General features: G+C 37.5%; 2 protein-coding genes and 1 long non-coding RNA gene across 4 annotated transcripts; 2 read left to right on the top strand and 1 right to left on the bottom strand.

Moving 5' to 3' along the window:
* Nucleotides 1-2,256: 2,256 nt before the first annotated feature.
* LOC127851458 (uncharacterized) lies at nucleotides 2,257-4,506 on the top strand. Its single transcript, XR_008035775.1, has 3 exons — nucleotides 2,257-2,329; nucleotides 3,278-3,442; nucleotides 4,326-4,506. It is a non-coding gene; the product is annotated as an uncharacterized LOC127851458 (long non-coding RNA).
* Nucleotides 4,507-5,404: 898 nt separating this feature from the next.
* LOC127851453 (uncharacterized) lies at nucleotides 5,405-8,382 on the top strand. Of its 2 annotated transcripts, XM_052385244.1 has the most exons (4): nucleotides 5,405-5,539; nucleotides 5,715-5,768; nucleotides 6,967-7,051; nucleotides 7,453-8,382. In XM_052385244.1, exons 2-4 carry the CDS (start codon nucleotides 5,717-5,719, stop codon nucleotides 8,162-8,164), a joined length of 849 nt encoding a protein of 282 aa, XP_052241204.1. In that variant the 5' UTR covers nucleotides 5,405-5,539; nucleotides 5,715-5,716; the 3' UTR covers nucleotides 8,165-8,382. The 2 variants fall into 2 exon arrangements, with proteins under 2 accessions (XP_052241204.1, XP_052241203.1); XM_052385243.1 differs by lacking the exon at nucleotides 5,405-5,539 and having other exon boundaries at nucleotides 5,546-5,768.
* A 443-nt stretch (nucleotides 8,383-8,825) lies between these two features.
* LOC127851449 (copine-3-like) lies at nucleotides 8,826-21,153 on the bottom strand. Its single transcript, XM_052385237.1, has 10 exons — nucleotides 21,098-21,153; nucleotides 19,861-20,556; nucleotides 19,351-19,430; nucleotides 18,634-18,746; nucleotides 18,014-18,233; nucleotides 17,109-17,679; nucleotides 15,907-16,056; nucleotides 10,866-10,976; nucleotides 10,245-10,373; nucleotides 8,826-9,682 (listed from the first exon to the last, which is right to left on the bottom strand). Exons 2-10 carry the CDS (start codon nucleotides 20,044-20,046, stop codon nucleotides 9,401-9,403), a joined length of 1,842 nt encoding a protein of 613 aa, XP_052241197.1. The 5' UTR covers nucleotides 20,047-20,556; nucleotides 21,098-21,153; the 3' UTR covers nucleotides 8,826-9,400.
* Between the last annotated feature and the right edge of the window lie 805 nt (nucleotides 21,154-21,958).

The following is a 21,958-nucleotide window of genomic DNA, read 5'->3' as shown; positions in this document are numbered from 1 at the left end:
GATCAAGTGCTGTACTTCGATACCTCGTTTGATCCGAACCTGCAGAAATCCGAGTGCGTCTGTCAGCTAGAGTTCCAGAAATCCGGCTCTATCGAGATCGTTTACAAGTGTGTACGTCTTGTTGTTGACAAAGTGTGGAGCTGTCATGTAATTATATAGGAACACAAATGGGGTATAGATATTGTACGAAATCAGGTTTATTTCACAGTGAATGGGTCCTGTCTCGGAATGAGATCGACTCACCAAAATGAGACGCACGATACGACATACGGCAATCAACGCGACGAAAGATACGAGACTCGACAATCAACGCGACGCACGATACGACACTCCACTATCTAGGCGACGAACGATACCACGCTAGAATCGTCAATAAATGTAATTCACTAATAAACGACATACGATAATAATCGTGACACATCGTATGAAACACGTCAATTTAAGTAAGACATGATACGATACTCGTTAATCAACGCGACGCACAATCATCAACGCGACATACGACACGACATACGACAATCATTGCGTCACACGACAATCAACGCCACGCATGTTAAGAAACACGAAAATCAACGCGAAACTTGGTGCAACACGTGGCAATCAATGCACGATAAGACCCATTTCAGTCAACGTGACACACGTAACTACACTATTAAACAATTTACTTGCCAGGCCCTTTTCAATTTTGCAATAACTGTAAACAATAACAATACATTAAAACACATATGTTGTTTTTATTATAATTTCTCGCACGAAAACTAAAACACAATTACTGAAAATAATCAATCCACGTTTTTCAGACCGGCAATAACGCCTACGCCTAACTGCGGAATCCAGTTTGAGCTGGGATCGGATAGGGCGGCGTTCGGCTGCGCGCTGTTCCAGGGCGGATCAAGTGTCTTCCAGGCGCAGGCGCTTAGCAACCTGACCTATACCAAGTACGAGGATATTGACCTTCACGAGTGGAGGTCGTGTATTGGGGTCAGGCCAGGTAAGCGCCTTCGGTGATACAAGGAATTACAAAGTAATCTATTTTAATTTTTCAGTTGGTAAAACCCTATACTAGTATATGGAATTTTGCAGTCATATATCTCAATCTCTCGTTAGGACCGATGGATGTTTATGATCAATCTAGGTCTTGTTGTTTTGAATTTTTATACTTGTATTGATATAGAAATATTGGAACAACTACTGATTTGATAAATTATACAATTTAAAATTCCTTTGCCATAGAGTTGTACTGCTCACAGGGACAGAGACTTGTTCACAGATATCGACTAAATGTATTAAATTGACACATGAAAAAAAATAAACAAGTAGAAGTAAATAGCTCCAGTATAAACCAATAACAGAGTTTATGAAAAGAAAACTTCATCCTACCTTGGGTTTGACCACTGACCTTCGGATAAAAAGGTATCGCTTAAATACTCGGCGACACGGCTTATTTATTTTAATGTCATTATATACTTAACATTTAAATTTCAATTATTCTCCCAAAAGATAACGGAAACAACAGCAAAGTTATTCATTATTCAATCGTTTCGCGAGTGTAACGCTGTATAATTATATCAATGTCCATTGATGAGTAATCTTACACGAAGTTGTGTTTTTTTTTCAGTATGAGTAGAAGTAATTAATCTTGATTCACTTTCTGATATACAATGTTATTTTATTTCTTGAATCTGTGACAAAAAAGTTGCAGAAAGACCATTTCGACAATATTTGAGCAAGTCCGTTTAAATTGCCAAAATTAAATGGTATTGGTGATTTCAGACGTATAGAACCAAACAGCAAAGTAGATTCATAACTCTGAATCAGATGAGCGAGTTTGGGACATAATGGGTCTCTTTTTCTCCCTTGAGTCGTGTTCTGAGAAAACTGGGCATGATATGATGCATGTACGTAAAATGCCGTCCCATATTAGATTGTGCATTCCGCACAGGCTAAAAAGGGACGACACTTGCCGCTTTTATGGCATTTTTCGTTTAAATGAAGTCTCTTCTTAGCAAAAATCCAATTATGGCGGAAAGTGTCGTCCCTGATTAGCCTGTGCGGACTGCACAATCTAATCTGGGACGGCACTTTACGTACATTCATCATGCCCAGTTTTCTCAGAACGCGACTCATATAAATTAATTCAATATATCTGATAAATGTGTCTGAAGACAAACATAATCATACTAACACAAATGACTGTGAGTCGCGGTTTTGATTGTTTACATATATTATGATATTGCATCCTATTTTCTACACGCAGCTGCCGGGACCCACGTAAAGGCGAAATGCTTCCGTCAGATCAAATATGTCGCACCATCAAACACAGGCGAAGGTATTTAAAGGGGCAGTCAACCAGATTAATACCGTCATTAGATGCTTTTTATTGATAAATTTAAACATTGGATTTAAAATTCTCCATTAAAATATCAAGAATAAAATGAAAAAAAAAACGTTACCCAGGACTCGAACCACTGGAGTCTGGAGTAAAAAGTCTCCCATGTAGACCACTCGGTCACCTATGCGTTGTATTTTATTCTTTATATAAGAAATCCTCATAGTTTCACAAAATATAACGGCAACAACAGAACTCTCCAAATTACCATAAAGATATACTTAGTAAAATTGTATTACCGAATATACTGAAAATATGAAAACTTAAACATTTTTCAAGTAATGTTATATACCAGTCGTGATATTATAATCAATATAAACTAATAATTGTAAAAAAATACGGTATTTTACAAATTTTCTTTTTTTCGTGATATATAGCAATCTTGTTGACCGCCCCGTTAAGAAGTCGTATCATAATTTGGGGACTTATCTTAAACTGGAATTTTAATACGTATCTATTCAAAATATGCGTACGTGTTTAAAAGAATATGTTTACTAGGATAGTCACGAAAGTGTCTCGAAAAAGAACAAACTTCCGAGATTAATTTTGCTCAAGTCGATGTGAAATATAACAAAAATGATGAGAATTATGACAGCTGTGATAATTATTATTTTGATGATGTTGTTGAACATGGAAATTATTTAACAGTGATAATGATGTTGCTGCTATTGATGATAATGTTGTTGATGATGATAGATGGGGATGAAACCACAGTTTGCTTGACATCAAAGTGCATCCATGGGTAACGTATTTATGATGATGATGAATTGCTAACGAATACAGTTTTTGCTGTTGCTGTTTTGTCTTTATTATGTTACTTTAAAACATTATAATAACTCAAAAAAAGTAGACAACCTTATTTGTAAGTAACCTGCATGCATCTGACAGGTTCTGGTGGCTGGAACAGTTGGTCAAGCTGGAGCGAGTGTTCAAACACGTGCAGTTCCGGTACGAACATGCGCACGCGCGTCTGCAGCGGAAACGGAAATCAGTGCAATGGCATCACGACCGAAACGGAGAAGCGGAATTGTCCATTTGAAAGAGACTGCCCTGGTAATAGAACACGGCTAGATTGCACTTTACCGGTACGCAGTTGTTAACCACTATTGACAAAGCGGCGTTTTGGGGGGCGGTAGCCCCCGATACTAAGGGAATATATAGGATAAAAAGAATTATTAAGTGTTAGGTGTAAGGCGTAAGGTGTTAGGCGTTAGGTGTTGTGTTAGGTGCTAGGTGTTGTTAGGTGTTGTTAGGTGTGTGCGTGCGTGTGTGTGTGTGTGTGTGTGTGTGCGTGCGTGCGTGCGTGCGTGTGTGATTTAATGCCTAGAGTTAATCTGTGTATTCACGTCAGGTGGACACAATTTGATTGTTTGACTTTGATAATCGAATAGCAAATTCATCGCAGCGGTTACCTCCCCTATATGTTTAACTTATATTTTAAAATAACTTTGCTCGGAACCAATCAAATCACAGGTCGAACCTCAAAGACCTTGTGAAGAGGCCGGTAGGACCTGTAAATAAACTCTGATTTAAAAAAAAACAAAAAACAATCAAATCACTGCGTAGAGGTTGTTCTAATAAGACCACTTAGGAACGCCCAAAGGTTTTGAGCAACCAATCGACCATTCAAGCTCTAGAATTGAACTGCATTCAAAACCATAGGGACCCGGCACACACAAAAAAACAGAAAAAAACATATATGATATATAATATATCTATATATTATACATGTATATCATATAAGATTTTTTTGTGCCGGGTCCCTATGTTAAAAACCTGATTTCTGACATATTTTAGTCACGGACGCTTGTTAATATATCCTATATATTTTCTATTGAGAATCTAGGAAAAGAAAACCATGGCAAATTGTGAACAGGTCAGTTCAATGTGTATAAGTATACATTCATAATTAAATAATAAATATTGCGTTCTTTAGTTGACGGTGGGTGGAGCCAATGGAGTATGACGTCATCATGTTCAGTCACTTGTGGTGGAGGAAAACAATTTAGGTCAAGGTCATGTAGTTATCCCCCTCCTAGCTACGGCGGTAAACTGTGCGTCGATACTTCCGGCCAGCTTACGTCACTCAACGAAACATATTTGCTAGTTTGCAATACCCAGTCTTGTCCAGGTATTTTATTAAAACCATAGTTGAATTAGTGTCTGAAAAGAAATGCTAAAAACAGGATTTAATAAACCGTACATTATACACAGAGGGTTTTAAGTTCAATGTAAATAAATTACGCAACAACATTACACTGGTGATACATGTGAAACAGATAGTTACTAGTAAATTTAGAGCAAATCAAAACGGTGCATGCAAATGTTCTTAAATATGATTTGTTAAATAGTAGGTTATTTTCTCAAAAATGCTGTTTCGAATTGAGTTCAACGGCACCGTGTTCAGAAACGTGTGGCTGAGAAACATGATTGATGTACTGGTCATGAACCATACTTGTAAATGAATCTCACCAGATTTGCACCAATTGTATAGCTATATTGATATTTGAAGTGCCCCATAGTCAAGAGAAAATGACTAATGTATGATATTTAAGCAACATGTTTCCATGAGTACAGATGTGCCTGTTATTGGTCAATGGGGTCCATGGCGACAATGGTCAGAGTGCTCAAGATCGTGCGGTCAAGGACAACGTGAGAGGACAAGGTCGTGCAATGACAGTGCGGCGGCCGGTGGTCCACCATTGTGTAGAGATGAGCGGACAAACACAACGCGTGCGAGCGAAACGGAAACGGTGTCCTGCAACGTCTTTGAGTGTACCAGTAAGAGTGCAAAACGTATTCTTGTTCAGCGTTCGAAAACACACAGACTTTGAATGAAACATCATAGACTTGTATATAATAGAATGGAATGGGAAAGGATTGAATAGGATAGGATGGGATGGGATAAGATATGATTAGATACGATAGACTGACATGGTATGAGGATGGGATGGGATAAGATATGATTAGATACGATAGACTGACATGGTATGAGGATGGGATGGGATAAGATATGATTAGATACGATAGACTGACATGGTATGTAGTGAAATGGAAAAATAATACGATATGATCGGATAAATTATAATAAGGTGCAATGAAATGAAATCGGACAGGATATAATATAATGGAATAAAACGGAACTGAACGGTACAGACTACTTTTGAATGGGATAGATCCAAATAAAGAATTGCGTGACTGAAAAGTTGAAATTATTTAATGAACGAATACATGAATCAATAATGAAATAAATATTATTTGAACGAATTGTTGATTAAAAGTAAGGTGTGAAACAGTACAACTAAACCCATGTTTATTTATACAGATATGAAAACTGCTCCCCCTAAGACAGCGGCGTTCGCAAATGCTGGTAGCGGAAGTAAGTACACACACAATATGTTCATCTTTACACAAAATTTACAACGCGTAATTATGGAGATCCGTATAGGTCTCCGCGAGCTTATCTACATTATAATTAAGGCTACACATATATTATTTCGAAACAATTTAAAGCATGAACCTCGATAAGAAGAAATCATGCGGTTCTTTATTAATTTAAAGGGTTTTACATCAACCTTAAATTTTCGTGGTCCATGGGACTCGTTTAGATGATGAAGGCTCTCCATGTATGTACGGTTCCCATTAATTAGTAGTGTCTTCCTTAGAATAAGCATCTGTCTCTAGTTATACAAACTTTACTTACACGTAGGGCATATCGAAACTATTGATTAGATTTAATTTACATGTTTGTTAATATGGTGAATACTAGTACCTGACATAAATCCATTGTTTCGAATAAAACCGAAACATGCAATTACTATTTTTATTGGAATCCAGACAAGTGCATAGGCGGCGTTGTATTCTTTATACTTCGTTGTTAGTATTACCGATATGATGTGCCAGTTGTTACACTACGCGCGGTGTCCTCATATTGTATGAAATATTGGGTTCGTAGTGGGGGACGGGTCATATCGCGCGGCGTCCTCATATTGTATGACATATTGGGTTCGTAGTGGGGGACGGGTCATTCCACTACGCGCGGTGTCCTCATATTGTATGACATATTGGGTTCGTAGTGGGGAACGGGTCATTCCACTACGCGCGATGTCCTCATATTGTATGACATATTGGGTTCGTAGTTGGGGACGGGTCATTCCACTACGCGCGGTGTCCTCATATTGTATGACATATTGGGTTCGTAGTGGGGGACGGGTCATATCACGCGCGATGTCCTCATATTGTATGACATATTGGGTTCGTAGTGGGGGACGGGTCATATCACGCGCGATGTCCTCATATTGTATGACATATTGGGTTCGTAGTTCGTAGTGGGGGACGGGACATTCTAAGGACTCTGGTTACATGTTAAATTATTTCAAAATTATTATCGCTTCAAATACTATTTAGCCGCGCCCTATGAAAACGGTGTTTAATGCATGTGCGTAAAATGTTGTCTCATATATGCATGTGCGGACTGCACAGGCAAATCTGGGACGACATTTTTAGCAAGTGCATTAAGCCCCATTTTCTCAGACCCAGGTTCAATTTTCGAGGCATAATGTTTCCCCATATTTCAGCGAACATAGGGGCCGTGGTTGGGGGCACCCTTGGAGCCTTGGTTGCCCTGCTGCTGCTGGTGCTGCTCATAATCTGCCTGGTCAGGTACGTGACGTCACCTGGGTTACTGGTTGTACTGTGGCGTCTTAGTCGTTGTGCTACGATCCAGCTACATGCACTTTTACCAATGCTCCATTTCTTCACACGGCTGCTGTATCATGATAATGCTGATCATACTTATGATGATAATGCTAATGACGTCGTCAACGTGACTGCAGTGATTAAAATTATTGTTAAATATTATGATGATAATGACTACTACGGCGACGGTTTCATGATGATGATGATGATGATGATGAATCATTAATTGTTTTTATATTTTCAACTGTTTTCTGATGACCCAAATCAATAATTAATTGTTTTTATTAAGGTTTTATTCAAAAATGTATACAAAATTGTGTCTAACAATTTAATAATGATCTTCTTTCTAATTTCGCTATTCACAGGAGACGACGCCGCGATGATCCAGAGAAGAGCGTCAAACCGGGCCAGCGTTCCATTCGTTACTTCTCACAAAGCGATGACGTCACTGTAACGGAAAACGAGTTGTATGAGTACGACGGTCAAACGCCGGGGCACACCACCAACGCGTTGTTCATTGGTGGCATACCGGAAACCCCCGCGAGTCCGGGTTACATTCCACACTTTTTCACGGACAGCGGTGATCGATACGCCGTCATTGTAGATTCGACGAGGGCCAAGTCCAAATCCAAAGAACGACCAAGTCTCTCAACGGTTCCACAGTCGACATCTTCTAAGGGGTCTAGCGATTCAAACACACATTTAAACGAAATGTCGAACGACCGCAGCAGCGCATTTGAGTCAGACAGACTTTCTCTCTCTACGCCAAACGAATATACGAGCGATAAGGATCCGGGTATGGGGGTCGGGAATCCGGGTTACGACCCCGCCTATTTTACTGCCATAAGCGGCGAAGAAAATTCCGGGAAATCGTCATCGCCCTATGACTACATTGACCATGATAAACTGCAAAGAGATGAAGCTGGTTTTGACATACCCGCCCATCCAAGAGAGGCTAACAATGTGGCGTCACCGGATGTCGGGCATGAAGATCACTATAAGAGGGTGATTACTCCAACAATTGACACCGACGATGACGGTTATTTGAAATCTCCTAAACGCATTTCAGTTCCCTGACACACGAAACAAAATACATTTCATGATCATACCAATTTTGTTCGGTTAGCGGGCAATAGAAGGTTAACGTCAGACAAGTGGAAATGTGTATATTTTAATTGCAAACACTTTTGTCCTTACCGCTTTAGATCAGCCGAAAAGCATTTATGAGGAGAAATGCATTGTGTTAGTGTCGTTGAACATGCTCGCTTTAAATAGTGTATATACGGTACATATTATCTGACACGGGTTGTCATTTCATACCATATTTTATAAGACGAGTTAAGGAATTGTGTAAGCGAGAATCAGATCTGTTCTATCACATGTTTTAAATAAGCAACGAAAATTATAATTATCAACGTCATTGTAAAGCCGGAGAGTATGACGTTACTTGAAGTTAAAAGTCATGTCAGCAATCTAACGTAACGAGATGGGTTTGTAAAAAAGTAGACAATGGAAACGCTTAAAAAGATAAAGTACACACGTCTAAGACACAAATATTCGTAGTGGTTATATTACAGAGATAAAAAGAAAGAAGCATACGAAATGTAAATATAATTCAGTGTCATACATGTATATAACTGTAAGTATGCATGTATGTTTGGCATATAGATCTACATATACATATGGTATAGCACTATGAATGTACACGTGCCGTATAAGAATGAACAAAATCAATAAATAACATGTATTGAGATTTATTTTGAGCATAAAATGTATTTTAGCTACTGCGTAAACGACGGTATGTAAATAACAATTGCAAGGAAATAAATCAGGTTAATATACATGAGATTGTCTTTTGAAAGACGTATTTGAACAGATTAATGTAGGGGCCGAGGAAAAAATTTAAACAAATAAAACTTAAGTGTTTTAATAAATGTAAGTGTTTAAATAAATGTGAACACTGTTAAGTATGAGGCACATTCACATGCCATAGTGCTTCCATTTCAAAGTAATATACCATTTCGTGAATACTTCATCTACCTTCTGTGCAATTGTAGATCACCTGTCGACACTCCATCAATCAGACTCTTTGAAAATGTAACGTCGATGTTAAATCATCGTCAATAGTATAAGACATGATGTCATTAAACCAACCGTACTACCGGTAACTACCGATACTCAATCGAAAACTTCACTTTCCTTTCCATGAGTATCATATTTCAGAGGTAGATCAATCGCCAGTTGTAATAAATTAAAAGATTTATCAACGGAAAAAGAACTTCTTGAGCCCCAAAGCACTAATGACTAGGAAATTCAACCAACTTTCACAAGATCGCTCATGCTCTTCGAATTGGCAAGATTTGATTCTAGAACGGATCCACATGTTGGACATGTTGGCTCCAAAACAGAGTTTCTGCTCACCAAACTCGCGCGCGAGGTAACTCTCGTCATTGGAGACGTGGTCTGAGTAGTATCTTTCCTCCGAATTGAAGAGTTCGAGAAAGTGTAACGCAATCTTGGTGGATTCGGAGTGATATCCCTGTCACGCAAGTAGTCCGTTGTTTGTTTGGATAATATTGCGAAGGTTTCTCGAGCCTGATGAAAAAGAATAAAAATGAATGCATGGTTAACTTGCTACAACAAATGTATCTCAATATTACTGGCATCAAACATGCGTTGACATACACAAATACATTAGACACTTTGTAAAGCACATGTCTTTTCTAAATCGGACGTGGTCCCAAGAAGGTTGCCTATGTCAGTGTCAACATTTGTACGTTAAACAACCCATGTTTAATTGTTTAATGACAAAACAAGAGCTGTCTCCATAGGATGACATATGCCCCCGAAAAACGCTTTGATAGAAGTTATGAGCATTTTTCGAAACCTAAACACACATTTCGAAACCTAAACGCGGACCCTAAGTTCAAGTTCAAAGGGGTCAAAATTTGTGTGCGTATGAAAAGGCTTTGTCCGTATACACATGCATACCAAATATGAAGGTTACATCTGAAGCGGCATAGAAGTTATGAGCATTTTTCGAAACGCAAAGTGTGACGGACAGACTGACGGACGGATGGACAGGGCGATCACTATATGCCCTGCTTTGGGGGCATACAAATAGCTACTTGCTATTATATGCAAGCGTTAAACTTACCAGAGTTTCTACATTGCTACATACGCCATTCTCCCTCGGGAACGCCACAAAGTGCGTGTGTCGACGTGGCGAGTGGACCTTCTTACCTAGTAGAGACAGCGGCGAGAGACTGGTGTGACTGAAACACTCCTGGAAAAGAGATAACGGTCATGTGTGAAATAATGATCTAACACTCCTGGCGAAGAGATTACCGGTATGTAGAAAATAAGTATCTCAAATAAACGTGTATATTGTTTAATTCCATTATTGTTTTAGTACGATTAGTGGTATTGAATTTCGCTGGGATAATGACATCATTTCATGTAAAAAAAGACGTCATTTCACGGTAAACTAATTTTCACTGATAATTTTCACTATTTGAAACAGTGACATTATCAGTTTTAACTCACTGATATTTCTCTATAAACCACCGGAAAGCATAAAATTAATGTTTATAACCATGCTGTGTATCACAATAACATTTAACGACGTAGCTTTATATGTGTGGTAATGCAGTGCATATCTGTTAAACATATGTATACCATGTAGCTTAAAATGTACAGAAAAAATCAACGGTAGATATTTATAACTTAATAATAACAGCACAAAGTATGACGCTCCCTTTTGATACGTTATACTTACCATCACACTGAAATCAGCGGGTCCAACGCCGGCGAAAATGACGCTGATGGGTAGATGACTGATGGATATAAGGCGCTCTATGACGTCATCGTAATCGTTTATTACGCCATCCTGAAATGATGTAACACAGTATTTGTTTGGATTTTAAAATAAATGGACCGCGCTATGAGAATACGGGGTTTAATGCATGTGCGTAACATGTCGTATCAAAGTAACCTGTGCGGATTGAATCGGGGACAACACTTTCGCTGTAATGGAATTTTTCATCGAAAGGAAATCTCTTTTAAACGAAAATCCAGTTTAGGCGAAAATAGTCGTATCTGATTAGCCTTTGCGGACAGCACAGACAAAAATGGAAAGACACTTTAGGCGCATGTACTATGCCCCGTTTTCCCCGAGCGAAGCTCACATGAGTACAATGCAAAATTTAAGAAAATTAAAACACATACTATGCATTGGATAAGACCTCATCGGTGCTGACAGCCGATGGAACTAGATCTATTGCAAAATCAATCTGAGGTTACCGTAGTCGAAATAGACTGATTACGAATGACCGCTTTTGAAAAAGTATTGTTGATGTTGGGCGAAACCATTTTATTAACCGATAAATATGTTTGTTTAATTAAAATATGTTTGTTCAACTAAGTCCAATTTAGTTTATGGAACCAGTGTAGTGTATTAAGCGGTGTTGTTGCTTAACAATCCCTATACGCAATTGCATGGTAAGCATTTACTAGTAGCGGTCTTAGTAAAAACAATAATTCATGAAAAGTTTCTTATGCGTTTTATCTTGAAAATATAAATTATGGGAGTTCAAGGAAATGAATCCAGCGGTCTTTTCCCTTCTTTATCAAGTACCCGAAAAAAGTTTCTTTCCCAATTGAAGAAAAACTACAAAATTACCAATTGCTGTCTGAAAATTTCTCAAAAGGATGGCAAATGCAGTCAATTTTGGTTCAAAAGTGCATTAATGCAAGTTCACAAATAAAATCAGCACTTACACTGAATTTTTGAAGCCAAAATGAATGTTAATCAATACTTGAGTTGATTTTTGATTTTGATACAAAACAATTTAATTCCCAATTGGAAAATGTCACACGCAAATTTCCCAAATATCAGGGGTTTTCGCGCTATTTTTTCCCAATTTGTTATGGTACAGGTACCGTTCCCTATTGGGGAAGAAAAATCGCCAGAATTATTATATTTAAACAAGCAAAATAAAGCTCCTGAGTATGAAAAAAAATGTTAAACAAAAAAAACATACATCGTTCACTGATAATAATGAACCGAATTGAAATAAAGCGTAAATAACGATTTTCATTGATATTTTAGCATAGACATGTGTTATCGTCAAATCGTTTGAACTACGATGAAATAAGCCTGCGAGGTGTTGCGGTAATGCGCTGAATTTGCATCTAAAGGTCTTAGATTTGAAAAGCCTTGTCAGGAACATTTTAGTATGTTATTTTTTATTACAATTAAAAAAACGATTAAAATATAACAGGTGTGTTCTCAAATTAATTAAATGGCTTGTTTTAAAAAAAAATCTGTTAACACGTCCCTTTAGCATTTAATGTAAAATAAAAACAAGATGTGTTTGTAAAACACTATGTCTTCCGATATGTTTGACCTTTGACCTTGAAGGAAGACCTTGACCTTTCACCACTCACATGCATGCCGAATATCAAGTTGCTGTCTTCAATATTGCAAGTGTATATTAAATGAGCGATTTTGACCCATATATTTGACATTTGACCTTGAAGGATGACCTTTACTTTTCAGCGCTCTAAATGTGCAGTTCCATGAGATACACATGCATGCCAAATATGAAGTCGCTATCTTCAATCACCCGATACGACTCGAGTTAGTCTGTTTAACAGGCCTTAGGTTAACGGAGTTAGCCTCTACGGACAGGCAATGGTATTACCATCATGCCATTTGGTATGGAGTTAGCCTGTAGATAACCAGGATAAAAGATCTATAAATAAATAGTTTATTTTTAGATAACGAAGGAAAAAGGATTAGGTCACGGTATCTCGATCTTCTCAATTATTTATTGAAAATAATGAAGAAAAACGTCCTTTCAGGTCTTGAACTTAATAAAGATGTGAAATATGGAATGCAAATATTATTTAGATTCAAGGAATTTAGAACATTTTAAGCTTGAATATAATAAATGCTGAAGTGAATCTTGTTACCGCGTGGTTTATTTGTAATCCCTGTGAAATGTACAATAGATTCATATAAATATTGAAAAACACTATGCTTTTGTTGATACATGTAGTTAAATTATATTTATTATTTAAGTATGCAATAGCATATATAATAACAAACAAGAAGTGTGAACGTAATTTTATTTAATTATTTTTTTAATTGTTAACCCATCTATTTATCTAATTCTTAATTAATTAATTCATTTATCCTTCCATCCGTCCGTCCATCCGTTTGTGTGTTCGTTTGTGCGTTCGTGCGTTTGTTTATTGTTTGTTGGTTAGTCGTTCGTTCGTTCTTTGGTTCGTTTCTCTGTTCGTTCGTTTGTTTGTTATTTTGTTATTTCTTTCCTTTTTTGGTTTGTTCTTTGGTTAATTCTTTTTTTTTCGTTCGTTCGTTCGTTCGATCATTCATTCGTTCGTTCGTTCGTTCATTCATTTATTAATTCATTTATGTTTTATGCTTTTTTGTTTTGTTTTTAGTTTTATTTAATTATTTATTCGTTCATTAATTCATCAATCTTTCCATCCCTTCGTCCGTCCGTTTGTTTTCTCGTTACTTTGTGCGTTCGTGCGTTTGTTCATGAGTTCGTTCGTCTGTTCTTCCATCCATTTATCCATCCATCCACCCATCCATCGATCGATTAAACCATCCTTCCTTCCGTCCCTCCCTCCCTACCCGTCCCTCCCTCCCTCCCTCTCTCCCTCCCCCTCCCTCCCTCCCTCCATCCCTCCCTCCCTCCCTCCCTCCCTCCCTCCCTCCCTCCCTCCCTTCCATCCATCCATCCATCCATCCATCCATCCATCCATCCATCCATCCATCCATCCATCCATCCATCCATTTATTCATTCATTAATTTTTTATGTATTTAATAATTTATTTACTTATTTTGTGTTCAACTTTATATATTTTTTTAGTTAATTAAATGTATTTATTTTCTTTTTAAATATATTGGTGTAACAAACATACAAAATAAAATATTATTATAGTGTAAATTGCTTAAAATATATATTTAATAGAAAGGCGATTAAACCATCCTCGTCATTCAGTAAGATGCTTGATAAATATTAAATTGATACGATTATTTGCCATAATTATGTCTATGTGAATGTGTGTACATTCAAAACTTGTTCGTATGTAAAAGTCATCAGGGAAATAACACCGGTTATGTACCATGTGTGCTATTCACAGTCTAATACAAGTTTAAACGCTTACAGACGAGGAAAAAAAATCAAGGCACGTAATTAAATGACTTAATAATTTATCCTGAAAGTTGGTTTCTATCACAGCTCATACTACATTTGAAAAAAACATGTTCTTGCTTGCAAGACATCTAATTGGGCAGAGATGCAATTATATTCCTTTATAAAATACGATTTTAGCCTGAACTTATCTGTTGAATATTAGGTAATGATGATGAGGAGGAGGATAATGATGATGATGATAATGATGATGATGATAATGATGATGATGCTGCTGATGCTAATGCTGCTGCTGCTGCTAATGATGATGATGATAATGATAACGAACGCAGAAAAGCTCGAACTCACAAACGAATGAACGATCAAACAAATTGACGGACGCATGATCGAACGCACAAAATAACAAACGAGCGCACGAACGACCGACCGACAGGCCGGCCCGCTCGCTCGCTGACTGATTGACTGACTGACTGATTGACTGAGTGACTGACTGACTGAAAGAAATTACGAACGAACCAATAAACCAATTGACAAGCTCACGTACGCACAAACGGAATGAATAGATAAATAGATAGATAAATAAATAAATAGATGAATAAATAAATTAAGAAATAATGAAATACATGAACGAATGAATAAACGCATGAATGAACGCATAAATGAATGAATAAATAAATAAATACATACATAAAAATACATTAATACATAAATAATTACATTAATACAAACATAAATGATTGAATGAAACCATGTTCTGTTTACAATTTTTGTATTTTTTTTGGTATTTCATGATTTAATTTAATTAAACTACAAACAAATCCCTGGTGTTTTTTGTTTTCAAAATTATTTATCTATTCACTATCAGTGTGCAATATATTTAATCTTAAAATGTTCTAAATTCATAGAATGAAATATTAATTTATAACCAATATTTTCATTCTTTATTGGTGTAAGACCTAAAAATGCGTTTTTCTTTTATTATTTTCAATAAATAATCGAGAAGATCGAGATACCGTAGCCTTATCCATTTTCCTAAATAGACTTAATTTATAGATATTTTATCCAGGTTATCTACAGGCTAACCCCATACCAAATGGTATGATGGTAATACCATTGCCTGTCCGTACAGGCTAACTCCGTTAACCTATGGCCTGTTGAACAGACTAACTTGAGTCGTATCGGGTGCTTCAATATTTTACAAAAGTTATGGCAAATGTTAAATTTGACGCAAACATACAAACCAACAGACAGGGCAAAAACAATATGTCTTCCACTATAGTGGTGGGGGACATCTGTTAACACGTCCCAAAAGTATTTGGAAACAATTCTAACAGAAAATGCAGTCAGCCGAGAAAACAAAACCTACCGACGGATGATTTGTTTATGTTTCTTTCCTATATCCTTTACATAAGCAATTCAACTAATAAAGCTCGATTGGTCACTATCGGCTCATGTGCTACCTTTAAGTACTCTTAAGTATACATGTACTACAATGTGCTCCGGGTACGGAAAATAAGCTTAACGGCATCCGGTCATAGTCCGGGATACTTTTTTGCATAATTTCCGTACCCGGGGGGGGGGGGGTTACAATTGTGTAGTACCTTAGCCGCAAATTACCAATAACTGACCGTGATGATGAGCAGCACGGTGTACGCCTGCCGCTCCTGAGTTGGTTCCCGCACGAACATGGCCTCCACGTGCGTGATGACGGGCCTCAGTCGTGTGGGACCGGAGAACCGAACGCGCGTCACTGCCTGTCTGTAAGCGTCCACAGCGCTCTGCAAAGAGGAGACGATTATAAGTGCAATAAATCAACGGCATTATTCCAGAACTACCGAATGGGTACAAGCAGCCCGTTACGCAGACGACACACAGTCGTATATGCAACAACCGCCACATACAGAATGCAAACGGCTTTGCACAAGACATATAAGATTAGACAACCCGCTTGTGCGTAACCATAAACAAGGAGAAATCATCATCCACTCTTTTTTCACTCTCAACAAAAGTTTCTGCTAAACTGAACATTGACAACACTCTTCTCCAGTATAAAGACCAACAGACATGCTTGTGTTCACGTTAGAATGGCATGACATGGAACAGGTACAGAGCGCAGAGGCAAACACCAGAAGGAAGCTGAACATGATGATGAAACAGGCGGCAACACCGATGGGATCCAACGAATAGATCATCAAGATGGCGTACCAAGGCACAGTAAGATCCCACCTAGAAGATGGCTCCAAATGGTGGATGAAGGCTGCCCAGCCCAAACAGCAGACACTGGGCAGAATCCAGAACCAGGCATCACTAATGAATTAAGGTCATTGTCAATAATAGAGATTAAACAGGTTACATGCCTTACTCCAATACCAAAGAGAAAGAAAAGCAAAGCCATGAAGCTGGTAATGATGGTAAGATTACTAGTATCAGACGATCACCTGATGTACAGCAAATTAAAACGCCCTGCAGTAGGACAACTGAAAAAAATAAACATTTTAGACAAAACGACTGAACAAATTCTCCAGGAATGATTTGACCACCATCCCAGACAGAAAACATATGGCCGAAATATGTGAGCCTGTAGCAGAAGCAGTGAAGACTCGTAGTGTGGCGGCGACAGAGTAAACGATGTTTATTATAATGATGACGATGATACTAAAAATGACCATGGGAATAAGGTGAGTCGATATTCGCCCATCAAAGGTTTCTTAATTACCGACAATGAAGAATTCTGATTACATAGTAATTTACCGGAAAATGAATAAATTTAATAACGATGTTGTAATATGTTCGTTAATTTCATTCTCATGAAAAATGAAAGCTCTCTTGCCTGAATTCCGCTGAGGTATGGTGTGTTAGACTTGCTGATTGGAAGTGTAAAACAATGGTTTGTTGCAGACGACTTCCTCGTTTTGGCGCCGAAACCCATCATGAAAATATTCTCGTCCGGACAATACGGTGATATCAATCCGCCAAGAGATTCGATAACTTCCACGTACGGCGTCTTTTTCTCGTTCGAAATGTCATGTAAACTCATAACCTCCCCTTGTTTGCCATTTGATGACGTAAAATCAATAGCTATTAATAAATTCAACGTCAATCCGCCTTGGATATAATGCAACAAAGAAAATTCACAAGCAACGTGAAGAAGAAAAAAACGCAAGTAACCACAACTCTGTATTTTTACGCTATTTTCGCGTTTGCTCCCTTTGCGCGGGACAAGACTTAGTTCCTTATAGTGTCCGTGTTTTTGTAGGAGTTTTAGTTCGCGTAAGGTGGTCACCTTCCTACCCAACATTTTGTAATCGCCTGTTCCACTGTGATGCCAGATTGAGAGCTCAAGCGGACGGTCCCAATCACCGTTACACAATCTTTGCATCCCGATTTCGACTGGGCGCCATCTGCAATAGTGACACTTAATACGACGAAAAAAGCTTTTCACAAGTGTAAATAAACACACAGAATAAAACAAGCTCATAGCTAGGTTTAATTTAGACAAGTTGTCCTCTTTTATCAAACTTTTCTTAGTAGTCTCCCTTGTTGTGCTGTATTTGAACTTAGCAGGGGATGCAACTATGTGTTAATAAAAGACACAAACATGAACAGTATTATATTTACCAATACAAAACATATATTTAGTTTGTTCTTATCTTCATAAATATTATTACTAATATAATGCATATGCAAATGAAGAAAACATTCGGGGATAAGCAGCTCGACCGCAAACCGAAATACCTTGGATGCAGACTCTTGAACACAGTCTCTGATCGGAAGACTGGCTGATAGGACACGTTGTCGATGCTCCTGGAGATCTCCAGGTAGGAGTCCGGTTTAGAGGAGATAATCCGGCCACGCTTGTTAAGTTTGTGAGCGCCCGCGTGCAGAGTTACCTTTTCCTTGCAGTCGACGATGCGCTCCGAGGTGACACTGATGATTCCCCGACCACGTGACCGACCTAAAGCAAGAAAACTGAGCAATGACCGAATCAGATGTATCAAATCACCTTCCGAATGGAACATCAGTCACGTCATCAGAGTTTTATACACGCACTTCCATAAAGGGAATAAGAAATGAAAACAGAATTTGCGCATTATTAGTTGGTTAAAAACATATTTTGTTGTGTACAAATAGATATAATCCCACCTCATCTAATCTCACAGAATAAAATAACTAGCTCCAACCACTACAAGAATTTATACAAAGCATACATAATTTCGGAGAAATTACATTTTCGGCTGAATAATTAAATGAAAAGAGATGTATCAATAAATTAAATCGGCATTCAAATCCTAGTATTGAAATGTACCATCAATCAAATGTCTCAAACAAACAGAATCGAGTGTTCTGAAGCCTACCCGCCACTCTGAGCGTCTTACACCTCGTACAGATGCTCAATTTCGGGTCAATGAGCTCACTGGATGAGAACTCCGCGGACCCAACGAAATCGTGATCACCCAGGTCCGTGGAGCTGTAACAGTGTGAACATGTATAGGGTTCTATTGCTGAGAGAATGAATACGGAATAAGGTTTGTGTCACATAGTAAATAAGATAGATTACTAAGGATAGTTTTAAAAATTGATTGTTTTGCATTAAGTTCAATATCGTGTCTATCTAAATGGATATACACGTGGTCATCATATATTAACCTCAAACTACACGGGGGGAAATGCAACAAGTTATTTCCCATTGCTTGTTTCCATAATAAGTCATGTCTTTGGGTAAGAACATGCAAACAATTAATCGGTGTATAATTTTATGTAAATGACAGGCTAACTTCCATATACGTCGGTTGCATACGTCACTTTACGTCGTTACCTGTCCTTTGGATACGTGACTTTGCACACGTCGGAAATTACAAACATCACCATTGAGTGTTTCAATGTATTATATAAATATATTCACTACAGTAGAGATGCCATTACACGTTAGAAAAGCAGAGAGACAGGTCACAAGTACTTATATAATGATATACATGTATATAATAACGCCTCTTCCCCAGTGCAATTTCTTTAAAATTATTGACATTTGATTAACTTCAATCTAAAAAACAACCAAATAAAACCTTACATACCTGTTGTCAATATCATATACTGAAAACATCAGATTCTGTGGAAGTGAATGATCGAAGTCCAGAATGAATGATTTCACGAACTGTCAACAGTAAATGTGTGTGTTACAATTTTTTAAAGAATATCAACGTACGCCTCACGACGTAATTTCCGTAGACTTACTCAATAATAAATAGACGGTTGGTTGAAGTACTATTTCGTTCAATGCATTTTTTTACAGAAAAGTTGTCCGCTTAAATTGTCATGGATTTTAACAGGGGACTTGTCCATAAAGCTTAGAAAATTCAAATAAAATTAAAAGAAAAAACTGAACAAATAGTAATTGCACATACATGTATGCGTATAAAATAAATTAAATCAAAATGTGCATTATTGTGTATTATATGTGCATACAAAGTTAGTATTTACCGGTATCGTTTACAAATGCTGAAATCAATAATGAAATATTTTCCCTAACACAGTTCGTAATAAACTGCCAGCAAATACATCACGTGTATGCAAACTGGCCATACCTTCGGATTAAGCGTATTTCGGATAGCTTCGGTTCGACAGACCTCCTTCCATTGTCCGAACTGCTTATGGAAGAGCACGCACATAGGGTCAGACTTCGTGAACTCATCCAGGTCAGCCAACTCGCTGCAGCTGACCATGACCTCATATAGGTTGCCAGGCAATTGGTCCTCTGTTGTCGCGTCCATTTCTTAATCAGTTATCGTGTGTTTTTATGTATTTTTATAAACAGTCGCACTGATTTAAAGAAATATGGGAAAATGACACCAGACAACATATTATGTGCTATATATGATCTTATATTTTAGTGACTTTCCTTCTGGTATCAGTATAGTGCACAAGTGCAAATATGTGGCCAATTATCGCCATTTATCGCATATTCCGCGTGTGTGGTCGAGTCTTGAATTTTTCACAGTTTTGAAAAGCGTCTAATCCTTTTTCACGTAATGTTTTGAATATACACATGTACAAATGTAGCTAAAGAAACTTCAGCGTACAGTTATATAGTATTGACATAAAGTCGCGCCAGTCAAAAATCATAAAAAGCGACATTTAATGTTATGGTAGCCAGAACTAGTACAAATGATCTGTTGAATAAATAAAGTTCCCACTTGAATCTGTTGATAATCCGTCAACCACGTCAATATAATTATATCACTATATACTAGTAAACTGGTTTGTACTTATTTCGCCAATATCTGTAAAAACAACACAAAGTATTTGGCTCACTCATATGCATGCAATATTTAAATTAAAATGTAAGCAAAACAAATTTCAAATATACGGTCATAATTGAGTATTTATTGTTTGTCGTTTTTCATCATTAATTCAAATTTCACACTTTAAATCGACCTAAAACTGCGTATGTTAAGACTTAAGTTCAAGTATCATGTAGATTAAGTCTGACATATAAATCTTTTCTAAAATCCACATGGCCTTATACAGCTGTTTCAATCTGTCTTATAACAACCGTCAAAAAATTGAACGTAAGGTGATATTTGAAACTTCTAAATAATCCATTTTCAATACACATTTATTCATGCTTTGTTCTCTATTTACATTCAAATAGATCATCCATGAATTCCAGATTTAAACAATTCATTCGTTAATTCCTTCTCAAAAGACATCATAATTTGAAACTAGTTTTATAGACTTTTTTCCATGCTACAAGAAGGGTATACATTCATACTGTCGCATAATTTTACACGTATCAAAAGTATGTTAAGCGAGTAGCCTTACCTGCTATTCTGTTATTGCAGATAAATCCACAAACTATAACTTATTTAAAAAAAAACCTGCTTATGCTTACCACGTCGGTTAAGCTATTGATTTTCCTTATAAATGTACGAAAAACTTATCTACATGGTGAGAATAAAATATCGATCCATACCATTCAACGTTTAGTTTCTTGGACCATAAAATCAAATATTATCGTGTGACAATTAATTGGTGAGGGCGTGTTAGTTTATATCATCTATTTGCAAATCATAGGGGAAAGCCAGTAAGAGTGCGCGAATACTACAGACTAAAATCTACTGCTACAGTGACTGCCATTGTCGTAACAAATAAGAAGAAAGCGTGTCTTGTTTTTGGGAAGCGGACAACGACAACGAGCGAGGCATGGTATTGTAATGCGCATGGGTGGGTTAGAGGGTTATGGTACGGGTAAGGGTTAGGTTTAGGGGTCGGGTTTGGGTTAGCCGTAACCCTAACCCGACCCCTAACCCTTACCTAACCATAACCCAGGGTTATCTCCCCTATACCATGTCTCGCTCGTTGTAATTGTCCTGTTCCCAGTTTTTTTTCCGAATGCGCCCTTTATTTAACACTTGTGTAACATCTTACATACGCATGCGTAGAGTTTTTAACATTGATGTTTTATTTAATTTTTGTAATTAATAATGGTTAAAAGTTATTGTTTTTTAAACCAATTTATTTTAGCTCGATTGCATAACAAGCCTTAGCTTATATGAAACGCTCTCGAGTCCATTTTCCTTGGTGTCTACGAGGGAGATCTAAAGAACGCTCTCACGGTGGGGATCGAACCCATGACCTCCCGATCGCTAGGCGGACACCATATCCACTACACCACGGCGATCT

The sequence above is a fragment of the Dreissena polymorpha genome, chromosome 11, assembly GCF_020536995.1.
Source record: "Dreissena polymorpha isolate Duluth1 chromosome 11, UMN_Dpol_1.0, whole genome shotgun sequence".
Lineage (NCBI taxonomy): Eukaryota > Metazoa > Mollusca > Bivalvia > Myida > Dreissenidae > Dreissena > Dreissena polymorpha.
The sequence above is the reverse complement of the archived record's forward strand: the minus strand, read 5'-3'. Positions and strand labels throughout refer to the sequence as shown.

Coding starts and splice junctions, on each gene's coding strand:
- LOC127851453 (XM_052385243.1), top strand. CDS start 5,699: ATGTTTATTTATACAGATATGAAAACTGCTCCCCCTAAGACAGCGGCG. Junction 5,769..6,966: donor CGCAAATGCTGGTAGCGGAA/GTAAGTACACAC, acceptor CCCATATTTCAG/CGAACATAGGGGCCGTGGTT. Junction 7,052..7,452: donor CTCATAATCTGCCTGGTCAG/GTACGTGACGTC, acceptor CGCTATTCACAG/GAGACGACGCCGCGATGATC.
- LOC127851449 (XM_052385237.1), bottom strand. CDS start 20,046: ATGGACGCGACAACAGAGGACCAATTGCCTGGCAACCTATATGAGGTC. Junction 16,057..17,108: donor CATACCTCAGCGGAATTCAG/GCAAGAGAGCTT, acceptor TCCTCTTTGCAG/AGCGCTGTGGACGCTTACAG. Junction 10,374..10,865: donor CCGCTGATTTCAGTGTGATG/GTAAGTATAACG, acceptor TCTCTTTTCCAG/GAGTGTTTCAGTCACACCAG.